The sequence below is a fragment of the Suillus plorans genome (assembly GCF_016647745.1).
Source record: "Suillus plorans strain S12 chromosome Unknown HD556scaffold_21, whole genome shotgun sequence".
In the NCBI taxonomy this organism is placed as follows: domain Eukaryota; kingdom Fungi; phylum Basidiomycota; class Agaricomycetes; order Boletales; family Suillaceae; genus Suillus; species Suillus plorans.
Genome location: NW_024537405.1, coordinates 439,655 through 453,701, shown reverse-complemented (window position 1 = coordinate 453,701; position 14,047 = coordinate 439,655). Strand labels below are relative to the sequence as shown.

At 49.7% G+C, this 14,047-nt stretch overlaps 5 protein-coding genes across 5 annotated transcripts; 1 reads left to right on the top strand and 4 right to left on the bottom strand.

Annotated features, from left to right (window-relative positions):
• Positions 1-23: 23 nt before the first annotated feature.
• On the bottom strand, positions 24-1,072 carry HD556DRAFT_1235165 (uncharacterized protein; the record flags this gene model as incomplete). Its single annotated transcript, XM_041297723.1, has 3 exons — positions 24-457; positions 503-828; positions 885-1,072. 3 exons carry the CDS (start codon positions 1,070-1,072, stop codon positions 24-26), a joined length of 948 nt encoding a protein of 315 aa, XP_041161510.1.
• A 448-nt stretch (positions 1,073-1,520) lies between these two features.
• HD556DRAFT_1235075 (uncharacterized protein) lies at positions 1,521-2,509 on the bottom strand (the record flags this gene model as incomplete). Its single annotated transcript, XM_041297717.1, has 2 exons — positions 1,521-2,223; positions 2,277-2,509. The coding sequence occupies 2 exons, from the start codon at positions 2,507-2,509 to the stop codon at positions 1,521-1,523; spliced, it is 936 nt and encodes a 311-aa protein (XP_041161509.1).
• Positions 2,510-2,595: 86 nt separating this feature from the next.
• Positions 2,596-5,543, bottom strand: HD556DRAFT_1519083 (uncharacterized protein; the record flags this gene model as incomplete). Its single annotated transcript, XM_041309120.1, has 5 exons — positions 2,596-3,197; positions 3,251-4,534; positions 4,673-5,000; positions 5,046-5,303; positions 5,397-5,543. The coding sequence occupies 5 exons, from the start codon at positions 5,541-5,543 to the stop codon at positions 2,818-2,820; spliced, it is 2,397 nt and encodes a 798-aa protein (XP_041161508.1). The 3' UTR covers positions 2,596-2,817.
• Positions 5,544-6,053: 510 nt separating this feature from the next.
• HD556DRAFT_1535714 (uncharacterized protein) lies at positions 6,054-9,033 on the top strand (the record flags this gene model as incomplete). Its single annotated transcript, XM_041309608.1, has 8 exons — positions 6,054-6,260; positions 6,444-6,933; positions 7,261-7,301; positions 7,352-8,062; positions 8,112-8,400; positions 8,448-8,659; positions 8,710-8,854; positions 8,879-9,033. The coding sequence occupies 8 exons, from the start codon at positions 6,054-6,056 to the stop codon at positions 9,031-9,033; spliced, it is 2,250 nt and encodes a 749-aa protein (XP_041161507.1).
• A 329-nt stretch (positions 9,034-9,362) lies between these two features.
• On the bottom strand, positions 9,363-11,492 carry HD556DRAFT_373554 (uncharacterized protein). The gene is made up of 2 exons (XM_041310414.1): positions 11,228-11,492; positions 9,363-11,174 (listed from the first exon to the last, which is right to left on the bottom strand). Exons 1-2 carry the CDS (start codon positions 11,306-11,308, stop codon positions 9,444-9,446), a joined length of 1,812 nt encoding a protein of 603 aa, XP_041161506.1. The 5' UTR covers positions 11,309-11,492; the 3' UTR covers positions 9,363-9,443.
• Positions 11,493-14,047: the final 2,555 nt, after the last annotated feature.

Below are 14,047 nucleotides of genomic sequence, written 5' to 3'. Positions count from 1 at the left end.
TGTCTTCTCAACTAGTACTACACCTACTTCTTCCCAGCATCGCGTCCTCTCAAGGAATGTTTGAAGCTCAACAGGAGCGAAGCTCCGTGGATCACGTCCTGTGAAGGGGTAGGACTGATGGACAAAGACGTGCTGACCTTTCCCGCGGCAAATGAGAGTAACGAAAGTGCTGAACTGGTGCGTGGATTTGAGGACCCAAATGGTGGCCAGAGCCTGCTCAAGCCGTCGGCGGCGCTACCGTTGTCTCTTCCTGCCCGTCTGCGTTTCGTCTGTCTGTCGCAAGCCCACTCGAGTGTCAGGCCTCTCTTGCTATATCGTACGTCCTTTTTATCGCGGGTAGGGCTACGAACTTCATACCCTCTGTCGGACGCTGAACTTGGAGCTGTTGGTGATGAAGGAAGGTGTTGCCACAGTTCTTGGACGCCGGTTGTACTTCCTGCTGTCGGTTGTGCTTGGTCTTTTTCGTGCAAAGCCTTGGGTGATTTCGAAGACATCAATGAACCCAAGGAGTTTAGGAGAGGTTTGACCTGCAGTGATTTCTTCGGTAGATCATGATTGACATCGCTCTCTTGTTCTTGCGGGGATGGTGTTATGCGCGACTTCAAGTTTTCAGAACAAACAGATGGCAGAATCATGGGCTGTAGAGTATCGTTTACCGATGGCGAGGAGACACGCCGGAGCACTGATAGAGATTGCACAGGAAGCTGGTGATCCAGGGTTTGGGAAACGACATTCCGTATCTGAAGCGGTAAGCAGGGCGCGCTCGGTTGACTACGTTTTGCCATTTGCCGCTTGTTTTGGAACCAGATCGTGATGGTTTTGTAGTCCCTGTTTACCGAGGTAAGTGGTTTGTGTGGCGAGAAAGTTTGCTGACAGCCTCCTACATGCCAAGCTCGCCTGCAAGTTGATTCTTCCTGTGCCTTGACGGATGCGTGTCTTTTTGATAGAGCGATTCCAGACGCATAAGCTGTGTGGGTGACATGCGGTGCCTCTTCCTCGGAGAATCGATCCGTATTTCTGCTTCTGCTTCTGGTGATGGCTGACTGGCGTCGGGCTGCGGAACGGGTATCATGTTCTCTTTGTGTTGATTAGGAGTCGGGGTCTTGGATCGTCGCGTTGAACGAGTGGCACGGGTAGTAGATGTCATAGAGATGTGCGTTATTAGAAGTAATATAGGCTGTGAGGGAGATGTGAGAGTAGAATGATGGTCCAAAGAAATGTGCAATAGCAACACTGTTACACGACCCAGCGGCTAACAAGTCCAACGCGTCGCGGTCACGTGGACAAAATTAACCAACCGACTAGAAAGGTTTCATTCTATATAGCTCATGCTGACTGGAAAAGAATAGGTGCAATAGATATAAATAATTGTATACATGCCATGGATGCCAAAGTATGATGCAGTAAAGCAAACATCTCGTAGGTATCAAATAAAAACCGAATAATGACTGAAATACAACAGCTTCCTTAGTAGGTATTGCACACGAAGAGAAAGGTATAGAATTACTGATGGTAAAATATTAACGACGCGCCATAAAACCAAGGAGCGTCAAGGCAGCTTCGACATCCTCTGATTGGGGAGGCTTCCTCAAGTCAGAAAACAGGCCTTTGTTGTTCTCCTCTCCACTAAAGCACGAGGGAGAATTGCTCTGGGGAGAGAGGTTGATGCATCGGACACTAGAATCAGGGGTGAGGGCTTCATATGACCCGTCATCTGAGCCACCGCCGTGACTCAAAGAGGGGAGACAAGGGAGGTCGTCTTCCTCTTCTCCATCGTCAACCCGCTTGCCTCGCCTCGCTTTGAGACAGGCCCATTCTAACGAACGCCAGGTCTTTGATCGTGAGGGAAGGCCAGCCAGTCTAGCTTCCTCAGCACCTGGGGATGATTGCGGAACAACGGGGGATGATGGGATGTGTTTCCATAACTCCGAAGGACTTGGAGACGATTGGGCACGGACGTTAGTAGTCCGTGGAGTGAAAGGAGTGGGAGGTGCTTGATTGGCGGATAGGAGTAATGACGGTGATGAGGGTCTCTCAGATAACTGAGCGATTTTATCAAGCGAAACAGAGAAGGAAGATATGGATTTATTAGAACGGTGCTGTTTCAGATGACGCGATTGAGGTGCGTGAATTTTTGGAGGATTATTCTCATTCCAGATAAGGGATTTTCTCTTCTCTGTCTGGCGTTTGTTTTGGAACCAGTTGGTCACAGACTTGAGTTCCCTGAAGTACAGGTCAGTTCAAGGTCTATTACTACTCGTATCGTATCAACGTACATCCCGAACTCCATAGCCAAAGCGAGGCGCTGCTCCCGAGTTGGATGGTGAGACAGTTCGAGTAGTTGCTGGAGAGCCTTGAGTTGCTGAGGAGTGTTGCGTCGTCTGACATAGGGTACATGTGTACTAACAGGAGGCTTTGCTTCCGAGATGGACGTATCAGCAATAGACGTATTTGAATGAGTTACAGTCGAGATCGTTGAGGAAGAGGCAGACCGTTGAAGTGGGGGCATGGTGATACAAGGATGGAAATGTACTATGTGTGATTATGTACTTAGCACATACGTTTGCTGTGTGCTGGTGGTGGTGACAGTGTGAAGTACATCTGATATCTGAAACCGTCGCGAAAGCATCGTTCAACGATCCCTATTTGGCCTAGTCTCGGACGAGTTGCATTAAGTAACTAACTAGGCCAAAATGCGAACGGGGAACTGAATGACAACTGAATGACACAAGCGGTGCAAGATTATCATATCTAAACTTGATCAGGTGTGCAGATAATGAATTGCAGAACTAGTACTACAGGCAATACGCAAAAAATCTACATTAGATCTGTGTGCATCGTATGGAAAACCTCCTTGTCTGAAAATTTATTCAGGTAGTAATCATCACAGACCTCTAACGAGTTTGCAGCAGTTATCGTGCGATTCATCTTCGAACCATACACAGGGACGAGCTCGACGGCACAAGTAACAGCCGTCAGTGGAATGATGCTGCCAGGTCGGAAGATCCGACCTGTCTCATCCTGATGAAAGATTCGTTTCACCCTGTACATCCCAACGCTTGGCTCGTCAGCAGGCGTGGCTTTGATCTGGAAGTATTGAACGTATAAGAGAGGTGCAGCTTCAAGATAGCGAGGCAAAGTACGGCCTTTCTTGGCGGTAGGTTGGAAAACGCAACGCACTTGTGCGATGTAGACGTCTGCAGAGGTTGTAGTAGTAAGCACCTGAATGGCACCGCAGTAAAAATCTTACCATTACTCTCAGTTAATTGTACGAGAACTGCGTCACAATTCCCAAAAGGGAATGCCTCTGAGGGCGGATACGACTGGACGATTTGACTTGGCATGACAACTCGTGACTGGAAGTTGGAGAGGAGTTGTATGCGGAACTTGTTCCACGTCCTAACCGAACCTCCCCGACAGGTCCACGATGTTGTTGGGGCACCCTGGGATGACTTACTAATATACTCAGTGAGCGCCACAGCAAAGTCAGGAAGGGCGTAGGTGTACTGCAGATCGGGGACGGTAAATGATTTTCGATCAGGTGCGACCGTGACATGGAATGCAGCAGTAGCTTCTGCAGAAAGAAGTCCTGTTATGAAGTGGTTGCGGACTGGACGTGGACCATGGAAGCGCTTCTGCTGACTTGGGAGCGTGCGGGCTATCCATGCCAAGGTAGGATCTGTCTCTGCGACGATATCATCTTCAGCAGCAATGGCATTAACGAGCGGTGCGCCATGCGTCTGCAGGAGCGTGTAAAGATTGAAACGCTGCATGGTTTCGTCGCGATTGAGAATTTGAACAACCTGTAAAGTAAAACTCTTGGCTTGCCGGCTGGTCCTTTCGAATGGAAACTTGCAGTGAGTAATCAACAGCCGTTCGCTGACGTCTGCTGAGTACTGTATCAAACCACCGAGAGCTCTGATAGATCCAGCAAAGCTGTGAAACAACTCCAACTTTGGGATGAGAAAGTTGTCGATGGTTCCACGCTTGCCTCTCCGAGCACCGGCATCGAGGATGCCTTGTTTTAAGCGATGAAACTCGTCGAGGGACTGAACCATAGAAGCGATGGATGAGTCGGTGTGCACGGGGCTCTGTGCCTGATAAAAGAACTCGGTGAGGGCACGTATAGCATGAACGAAATCGGGGGTTGCATTTGTCGCGCCAGCGATAGTGGCAATCATGGTGCGTTCAATGTCGCGATGTTCCCGGCAAGTCATCTGGCTGATGTGGGAGACGCCAGAGCCAAAATGACGTGTTCCGACTCGTTTATGGTGAGCCTTGTAACGCGCATCGAGTTCCTCCTCCCCAACAACTTCCTTGCACCATTTTAGAGCATGGTCACCAAAAAACTTATGACAGGTGTGAAGGAGTTCGCCAGGCAACATATAACCAGGATCCGCAAACCTCCAATCTCTCCAAAACGGTTGATGGACGCCACTAAGCATCAACGATTTAGCTTCGACTTGGAAGCGCGGTACACTCCATGGATCAATGCGTTTGGATAGGTCGTAGATGAGCGTGAGCGTGTGTTGGCCTGTTCGAGGGGGATAGATATGAGCACTACCGAAGTCACTTTGAGTGGCCATCGTGACTGGTGATGCGTTCTTCGAGACACAAGCAACAAGCTGTGCTTCAGGAAGGTCGGCTGTGTAGGCGACAAGCGGAGTAAAACAGTGCCGGATATAACCCATGGGATCTGCCATGTATTCACCAATCTTTGTGGCAACTTTGCATCTGGCGAATATCGTGTCCATACATTTGTGGAAGAGACGGGCATGGAGGAGCGTTTGATAGTCTGCGTGAGCATCGAACTTCGGAATTGGGATAAATGCGATACAACGCCATGCATGAGCGGTGGCCTTCATTCGAACTTCGGATTGAATATTGCCAATCGTAAGGAATATTGGGTGCATTTCTAATCCTCCTGTCATCCTGGTTACGGGCGTTTTGTCAGATGCAAGAATGATTGGTACTATAGTGGCGCCTTCTGGAAGGTCATTCTGTTAAAGATTAGCGAGCAATTTCGTTTATTCAAAGATCCATACTTGAATGGTGAAAGCCCTCTCACTAGTGAAGAATTCGCCGTATTCACGCTCTGAGCCAGTCATAACAAGGTGGGGATCGTACATCATGTGATTGGAAAATATCGGGTTTGCAAAGAGATCTTTAACGACTTCAAGACCGTCACGCCAGATGAGTTCCATTGGCCTCGCAGTTGTGTAGTCGATAAACTCGAATGTCGTTGATTGCCACTGAGGGCCACTTGGCAATACATCAATCCAGCCAAATAGTTGATCTGCGCTCTTGAAGGATGGTCGGGATCTACTAGTTTTAAACTTAGGTGAAGTTCAGGCTGTTAGCCACAGTGTGGAACTGCAAAGGCGGATGCTACTCACCCAGTCTAGTTTCAGAAACTTGTTAATGTCGGTTTTGGTCAGCCGCTGCACGATGAATTCTGCTAGCTGCCATTCAGCCTGATCGACAAATGGGTATGAGGGATTTATTGCTCTGCGGCGCTTTTGGTCAGGATCATGATCCTCCATTGTCTGCAAGATATTGTGTCCCCGACCAAAAAGGTACCCTGATTTTGAATGATACTGGCCAGTTACCTCTTCCTGGCCGCTATCGCCTCGTTGGAAAGCTGGAGGAACTGGTAAGCGGTAAGTGGGTTCGTTGCTCCAACAAGAATGCACCGGATCATTGAGATGATCCAAAACAGCGAGATTTGAGACGAATTCTAGTCTGCAATTCGGGCATCTTGCAGAGGAACTACTGATCGTGATGAAGTCAGCGTGATGAAGTCAGTCAGTCACTGCTACTATTTGATGCGGCCTAACTCACCCGTTGTGATCGTGTAGTATTTCTAGTCCAGCTGCAGTGCAGCCCGAGTCAGCCTGTTCCATCGTGCTCCTGCCAGGATTCAACGTTCAACTTTCTTCAAACTCCGACCCACTTGGTTTGTTGCCTCACTGCTTGCTAAGATAGTAGCAGATACACATCCAGCTGTACTTATGGTTCCCCCATCCCTTCATATTTCGTCATCTGTATCTACTATGTCAGGATCTAGCGGATGGACTCGTGTTGAGTCCCTCTGTAATTCCAACCCTTCCAAATCAGCGGAAGAGAAGGTCATTGCTTTGACCACAGACCTCCCACATTCAGACTCTGTCCCCTTCTCGCGCTCAGCGACCTCCTCCTCAAACTCAATTCGCTCTGGTCACGAGTCCCCTATTGGCAGCTCTCGCAGCTCCCGGCGGGGAGTGCGTTCTGCAAACAGAAGCCACCCTTTCACACGTCGTCCCACCCAAGTCGGGCTGCGTTTTGCCATGAAGGCAGTCCGAAGAAATCATCACTCTGACATCACTCTTAATGATGTCATTAAGGCGAGCAAGTATTGAAGCCACTGAATAACTGATTATTTATGGTGTATTTGACTGTTACAGGGGCGAGACCTTTTTTTGAGCGGTCTCTCATCCTTCTCAGATGATACAATCAAATTAGTAGCAAATGCTAAGCACGCTGCACGAGAAAATAGCCGTCAAAAACTCCTGCAACTCGGTTGGGAGATCGAAGAGGCGAAACTCAACAAGCTAGTCCTCATAGCATTTGAGGACGAGGAGAAGCAGCGCTTGAAAATGGCAGACTCGGATTATCACCTCTTCAAGAAGCTCCTGGTGGACCGGGATATTCCGGCCCTAGACCAGGATGTCGAATGCCTTGCGGAGTCACATGATAGCGAACTCGAAGACTTAGCTACAGCCGACGAACAGCTGTTCCAAATGTCGTCCATATCATCGCTTGCTACCAAATATGTCTCCCACAGGTTCCCCCAGAACAGTAGCGATACGGAGTACGAACCTGGTGAGGAGGAACAATATGACAAGTATAATCATAGCGACAACAGTAGCAACTCGGACAATGACGAGGCGGAAGGTAGCCACGTCTCTACCCTAAAATGAAACAACTTACAAACTTACCCTTTCAGGTTGAACGTTGTCCACGAGGACGGAGTGCGGACAGATGGGCCGGCGGCGTCAATTACAATCCTTTTTTGACTCAATTCACTACTTTCCTGGCAGGTTCTGAGTTCCTATCACGAGACCCCTGATCATGATCTTTTTCAATTCTATACGTTGTATTTTAGCGCTCTGAATAACAGAAGCTTTCGTTTGATTGGCGATCGATGAGTACGTTCGCATTGGGTAAGATCAGATAACTAACGTGGATTCACACCACGAGCATCGATGAGCAATCCTCCAGCCAATTCCACTACCAGCAGGCGAAAGCCCAACCCCGCAAGAGTACGTACGATCTAAATTCTGTTCGCTCTTCTTTCCTGACTGCCGTGTAGAAAGGTTTCCGGCCTGGAGTCAATTCAGAACTCAACCCCAGTGGGCAGCCAGTCATCACTCAACTCAACCTACTCGGTGATCGCGTACAAACGCCTGAACAATACCAGGTTCAGATGAATCCCTCCATGCAGCATCCCACGCATTCCCATCAAGCGTCAACGGCACCTCAGCCCCAACAGTATCAACTACCGGTACCACAATATCTGCCGCCCCCACCCCATCAGCACCAACCCCAGCACCAACCTCCCCAGCAGTATGAGCCTCCGCCGCCGCCCCAGTACCAACCTCCCCAGCAGTATGAGCCGCCGCCGCAGCCCCAGTACCAACCTCTCCAGCAGTATGAGCCGCTGCCGCAGCCCCAGTACCAACCTCTCCAGCAGTATGAGCCACCGCCGCAGCCCCAGTACCAACCTCCCCAGCAGTATGAGCCGCCGCCGCAGCCCCAGTACCAACCTCCCCAGCAGTATCAAGCTCACCAGCGGTATGAGCCCCAGCAGCATCAACGCCACGAATGGAACACGGGTACGGCGCAGTCGCAGGCGTATGCAGGCGCATTCGCACTTCTCCAGGGTGAAGGATCAAGGCTGCCGTCACAACCAGATCTCGGGAGCGGGTCTATGGCCCCATGGGGGGTTTCGCGACTCATTGCCCTTGCACCCTACCATGTGGGAGAGAACGTCCGTGGGGAGCAAACCCAAGGCGTTATTCGTGTAAGTGATCATTCCTCCGAGCTTGAATACTAACTTAGTGACTATACAGCGCACAAAACACGTTTCGGACAGCGGGAGACGACGACAAAAGACGAACCTACCTCCCACACCCATGATACCAGTAGCCAATGCGCCCGAGGAGCCTGCAGCACCTATTTCGACGCGCATCGCACTCGATTCAAAAGAGGTGCGACAGTATAAGGAGCTCGCTAAAGAGAAACTTCGGGGCTTGATCGTTACGGTGGCTGCTAATACTGACGGTGCTCCGAATGACGCAATGCGCAACACGATGATCGAAACCGCGCTGCAAAACGCACGAATTGAGCTCTACGGTCAAGGTATGTTTTATTTGTTTCGAAATCATCTACTACTGATAAGTTACTAGTGGATATCGAGAACATCAAAGGTATACATAACTACATGGTGGCTTCATTAGCAGACATGCGACGCGCTCTCAAAGTACATGCGCTCAATACCGTTCCGCTAGGCTACAGCCTCCGCCTACCTTTATTTTCCCTGCTCGACGAGGCGGCGCACAAACGGGACACAATCCAAACACTGCTAGACGGAGGGAGGTACCTACATTTGTATGAGCAGGTACCCGTTTTTTTATCATCAGCGGGACTGTTTCTCACTCACACCTGCAGACTGTCGACGACGTGGATATCGAACGGCTACTCGAAAACGAGGTCCTCGTCAACATGGTTATCGACGTGTTGATCGGAGGTTGGGACGCCAACTTGGAAGGCCCAATGGACCGAGTGTTCGCATCCTGCGGCGCTGCGATCTATTGTGTGCTATATGCACATCGCACAGGCCGATTCACTGACGTGTCAGTGAATTCGGCCACGTTCGACGATGCATACCAAGATATCATGGCGATCGTTCGAACTATTCGTGCTTCGGATGTCTTGAGTGCGAGGTTTGATGGGGTACAGCAACAGGTTGGCCTCCGAGTGGCCAACCATTAGCTCAGTAGTACGACGCGCTGATAATAATAATCTTTCACATCTAATCACATCGAATTCCGTAAAGTTTACGACGTAAATTCGACGTCCGAGTCCTCCACCAATCGCCTGAGTTCGCTACTGAAGTCGTAAGTGTTCGTAAGTGTTCGTAACGCGCGTAGGTTAAGCGTTCATTTCAGTCGTTTTGCAGATGTAGGGTCATAAGGTTTGATCTGTTCAATACGCGTTACGCGACATGGTTCAAATAAGACACGTAACCACGTGACCTAAACATTCAGGTCACGTGTCGCTTCAATGATACATCACATTTCAACTTCAAGAGATGATAGATTGCAATGGTAAATTATGGTGTACAAATGTTTTTCCTATGTATGTCGCTACAGAATATATCATTCCAATAAATAATTCCCTCTCTAGATCGTCTCTCCATAACGATCGCAAGTTGCCAACGCCCTCTCCTCAGGGGTAGTGGATCCCAGAGGCGCGATGAACAGACCCACGACCTGTTGGATCATGTCCGCTTCCTCCGCAGTTACGTTGTCGACGTACGGAGAATTCACATAGGCCCTCCTCAGTGGGGCGCCCAGCTCCTTCCTCCTAGCCACCCACTCCGCTATCTTCGTTCCAGACAATTGCTGGAATTCTAACGTCTGAAGTTTCGGACACAGAACTTGACGGTTCTGCGGGAACGACTGAGTGTCTGCGTCTTTCCCAAGTCCATATTCTCGAGGGTCTTCGTTAAATGCCTCTATGACATGCCAGTTCATGGAGGCGATCCGTAGATAGCTCAGGTAAGGTATCGCGTATAGGAACCTCACCATCGCCTTCGTCCCCTTCTCTGTAGGACTAATGTTGACTGTGTAGAGCGTCAGGAGTCGCAGCTCCCTGTACCGAGCAGTTATGGCAGCAATCATTGTAGTATAATCTTCGCCTGACAGGTTCATTAACGTCAGATCGCGAACGTTGGGTGCCTTGAACTGAGATAAAATGTAGCACGAGTACACCATGCTGAAGCCGCCTATAATGAGAACCTTCAGGTAGGGAAGGTTAATTGGAATGTGATCGGGCATTTTAGCGCTGGGTTGCGGGCCTGCGCCGTCCAAAGACAACTTCTGCAAGCGAGGGCAAGCAAGGAGAACCTCACGAAAGCGATTCAATGTTGGCGCAACATCCATCGCAATTTTCCTGAGGTCGATGGTAGATAGGTTGCTAAGTGGAGTCGCGTTCCAGTCAATATGAATGCCGCGGAGGCAGAGATATTTCAAGGCCCGAGTCTTGCCACCGAAAAGAACAGAAGGTGTATGTCCTGGCCCGAGCCATACCACAGGTTGTCCCATCCTATGAATTTCTAAACGTTCCATGTTGATGGCCTTCCCAGCATAAGCCGCTTCTTGCAACTTGTTCAAAACTACGAGTGCAGGAGGCCAGTTGTCAACAACAAGCACAAGCATGCGAATCTGAGAGACTTTGACAAGGAGTTTGTCCATGAGCTCTTTCATCTGTTCGGTAGTAAATCGATGATCGTCCTCCTTGTACTTCCAATCATCATCTTTAGACTTCCAGTCGGCATCATGCTCGTTGATGCGGATGTCCAACGGTGCACCACCTGCCCTCCTGAACCACTCCATCGACCGTTCATACGGAGGAGGATCGCGGAACCAGATAGCACTCCAAAGGGTGCAGTCTTCGATCATCAACCTGCGCCATTTGGCACATACCGAAGTGAGTAATATGCGAATGTGCGTGCCTTCATCTGGGGTACTGGTTGACCAAACAGCGATACGAAAGATGTGCGTAATGATTTCGGGTGGCAAGTCATTCATACGAAAATTGCGCCAGTAAAAGATGTTACGTTTGAAGCGCATGTCGTCATAAAGGTAAATGTAACGGGGATCATCACTCGCGGCCGAGCCCTGACGTTGTATGACGCGCTGCATTTGCGCCATCTTGTGCATGAACATTGTAGAAAGCAACATATCCTTGGCAGAGGTGTCTATTGTTCCGGGCGGAGGAAGCTTCTTCAGATGGTCTGACATGAGAAATTCCTGCCGTTTCTTGTAATCTGCTGTACCCATGATGGCATGTTTGGGCCACCGGTTCAGAGGCACGGTCATATGCATTTCGACGGCATCAAGCACAGGATGCTGTTTGCACACTTTGTAAGCAATTCACAGAAAGACGAGACGAAGTTACATACCAACGGAGCCGGTCGAACCGGGTTGAGGTCTGACATAACGGCGTCAACTGTCTTTGCGGTTGGTTTGGGGTAAAATGACATGATGAAGTGCGGATTATTGTAAGATAGTTGGGATGGATAAAAGATTGAGGGAAAACGAGCAGAGTAACAATTTTAGTTTCTGATAATGTAGCGGCTGAAGAACGAGAAGACACAGACAATGTGGCTTTATACGGTCCACAGTGGCACGTCGATTTTCTGGTATCATTGGCAATCGATAGGTGACCTGTTGGTGGCCTGTTTCACAGGCAAAGCGTGTTGTTTGTCCTTGTGGGCGCCCGAAATTCACTTTATTTGTGCTGGGAAAGCAGCGGATTATGCCTTTCAGTCTAGAAGATCATTACGCAGAAAAAGAGCTTGGAAAGAGCTGCACTTACCCGGCAAAGACGGTCATGCAGCGCGTTTCAAAGAGCGCAGTGCGTATCGGATACCAGGAAGACGCGACCTATATTCGTTCAAAGTACCACGATAATAAAGGATTATTCGTACGTTCGCAAGTTTCCAGTGGGCACCTCCATAACATAGCAGGTTGACACAATGTTATGGGCAAAGCCGATACCGCTCTTCTATAGGTGCCTGTAATCACAGAAAGGGGAAAAGACGCATGCTCGTCACGGAACGTTCCACCATGGCGCATTCCGAAAACAAAAACATTTCCTTCGGACACGGACGAGCTGGTCAGCACAAAGCAGCGTGAGTGCATGTATGGGTCGCCTCCTTGAAGTGAAGCATAAGTTACCTGATATTGCGGACATGAATTGTTCTCCGGAAGCAATTTTTGCCGTGGCGGGAAACAAATTGCTGATGACTCTTGCTTTGTGCTTGCTCGTCACTTTCCAGGAAACCAAAAAAACTGTCCGCAATATCAGGTAATGTCTCATCAGAAACCATGCTTTCTGCATTCACATATTTTCATACAGGATTTCTTTGAAAATACCAGTTTTATGTCTCGGGCCCGACATGGCGCACGATTGAATTTTGTGTATTTAACATCCCCAATATTAACCAACAATTGTTCTTTGCAAGCCCAATGGTTTGTTTAGTCTCATCGCGGTCTTTCATCACGGTGCACGAGGTGCAGCCTAGTGTTCCTCACCCCGTGTGCATTGTCCACGAGCACCCAGCGACCCGCTATTGCCCGATTGCAGCGCCTTAGGTTTAATGGTCTTGTGATTTTCTTCTGTGTCTGTAAGATCCGACCAAAAGACAATGATTGAAGTCAATAAATAATTATGGCCTCCGAGGACATCAAAAGACAATAGAGTCACAAACGTTGCACAAACATATTGAATTTACAAGTACTGTACCGACGATATAACTTTGGCATAACTAATCAGAATGTAAGAACTCGTAATACAACAGTCAGAAAATCAGACTAAAACCCAAGAATACAGTCAAGAGTCCGCATCATACATCGTACAACATCACATCACATCTAGGCCCAAGCACCAGGGATGGGCTCCCTAGAGCTGCCAGCCCGAGGTGCAAAAGAGGAAGGAATAAGCTCCTCAATCAAGTTAGTCACAATGTCATCTTCGATGTCTTTAGTAGTGGGAGGATGGGCGACCATCTGCTCCGACACCTTGGTGTTCAGTTTCGGATATGTGCCTTCAGTAAAACCCATCTACAAAAACCCTTCGTAAGATATCGAAGAGACAGAAAATAGTAAGAGGAATACCTCAGACAATTTCTTCATGATGCGCTGCCTGGAACGGTCCTCGAGGCCGCGGCGTGCAGTGTGTCCGATGGTGTGGCTGCGCCTAGGGACACTGAACATCTCGAGTTGGGGGTACAAGCCCCTAGCATTGCTTACGATATGAACCTGAGGTGCAGCAGGTGTGACAGGCTGAGAGGGCGCAGGCACGGCTGTGGATGGAGGTCCTGACATCTGCTCATGGACTGGGGTTGCCACAGGAGGCCCTTGAGACACAGATGTATCTGCGCCACTCACGTTGGGATCCTCCGTCATATCGAAAACGGCAGGTAGCCCGGAGATATCATTGCTACAGATGCGATTTAATATCCTCCTGATAACTATGAAGAAGAGAAGCGAAATACCTTCCACTAGGTTCCTGTCCTTGTTCGCGTTGCTCTGCTGATTTCCTGCTGGCCTTGGCTTGACGATACCTCTCCTTGCGCATCTTATAATCGGCCTTGGCGCGTTCAACATCAGCCCTGAGCTCCTCTTGAGTGGGTGGAGTGCTTCCGAATATGCTGGAGTCAGATAATCCACCCTCCAGTACAGGAGGGGGTGGTACAATGGGTGCAGGTGGCGCAGGGGGTGCGCTAGGAATGGGAGGAGGGATGGCCGGTATGGCCAGCCCTAGATTTCCCAAACGCCGGTTGCGTGCTTCTGCCAACGTGGTGCGGATGTCACTCGTCCTTGCACGAATTGCATTGTGATGATCCACTTGCGGACCAACCTGGGGCCCCCTAAAAGTACCCCAAAAGCTTGGAGGCGGACGAGGATGTGAACTATCCTCCTGGGGCTCGTTGAAAGAACCCCGAGCGGATGGAGGCGGACGAGGCCACACATGACGGCGACCAGGCGGCGGCGGCGGGGGAGCGCCCCAGTGATGATGAGGATGAGGGTGGAAATGACCTGGAGGAGGAGGTCCCGGATATGTGGTAAATTCGCGAGGACGGAAGCACTGGGGCTCAGGAGCAGATTCCGGAGCTGTGGGTACATCTTCAGCGGGAGGTGGCCGGAATGGCTCAGTCGTTATCCTAGCAGTTTGGACGGCTTCGCCGATGACACGGAAAATTCCACCAAGGGCATCT

What these genes read in the sequence shown, in the direction of transcription:
- HD556DRAFT_373554 (XM_041310414.1), bottom strand. Translation starts at nt 11,308, where the DNA reads ATGTCATTTTACCCCAAACCAACCGCAAAGACAGTTGACGCCGTTATG. An exon ending in CGGTTCGACCGGCTCCGTTG is followed by an intron (nt 11,175 to 11,227) that starts GTATGTAACTTC and finishes GTGTGCAAACAG; the next exon opens with CATCCTGTGCTTGATGCCGT.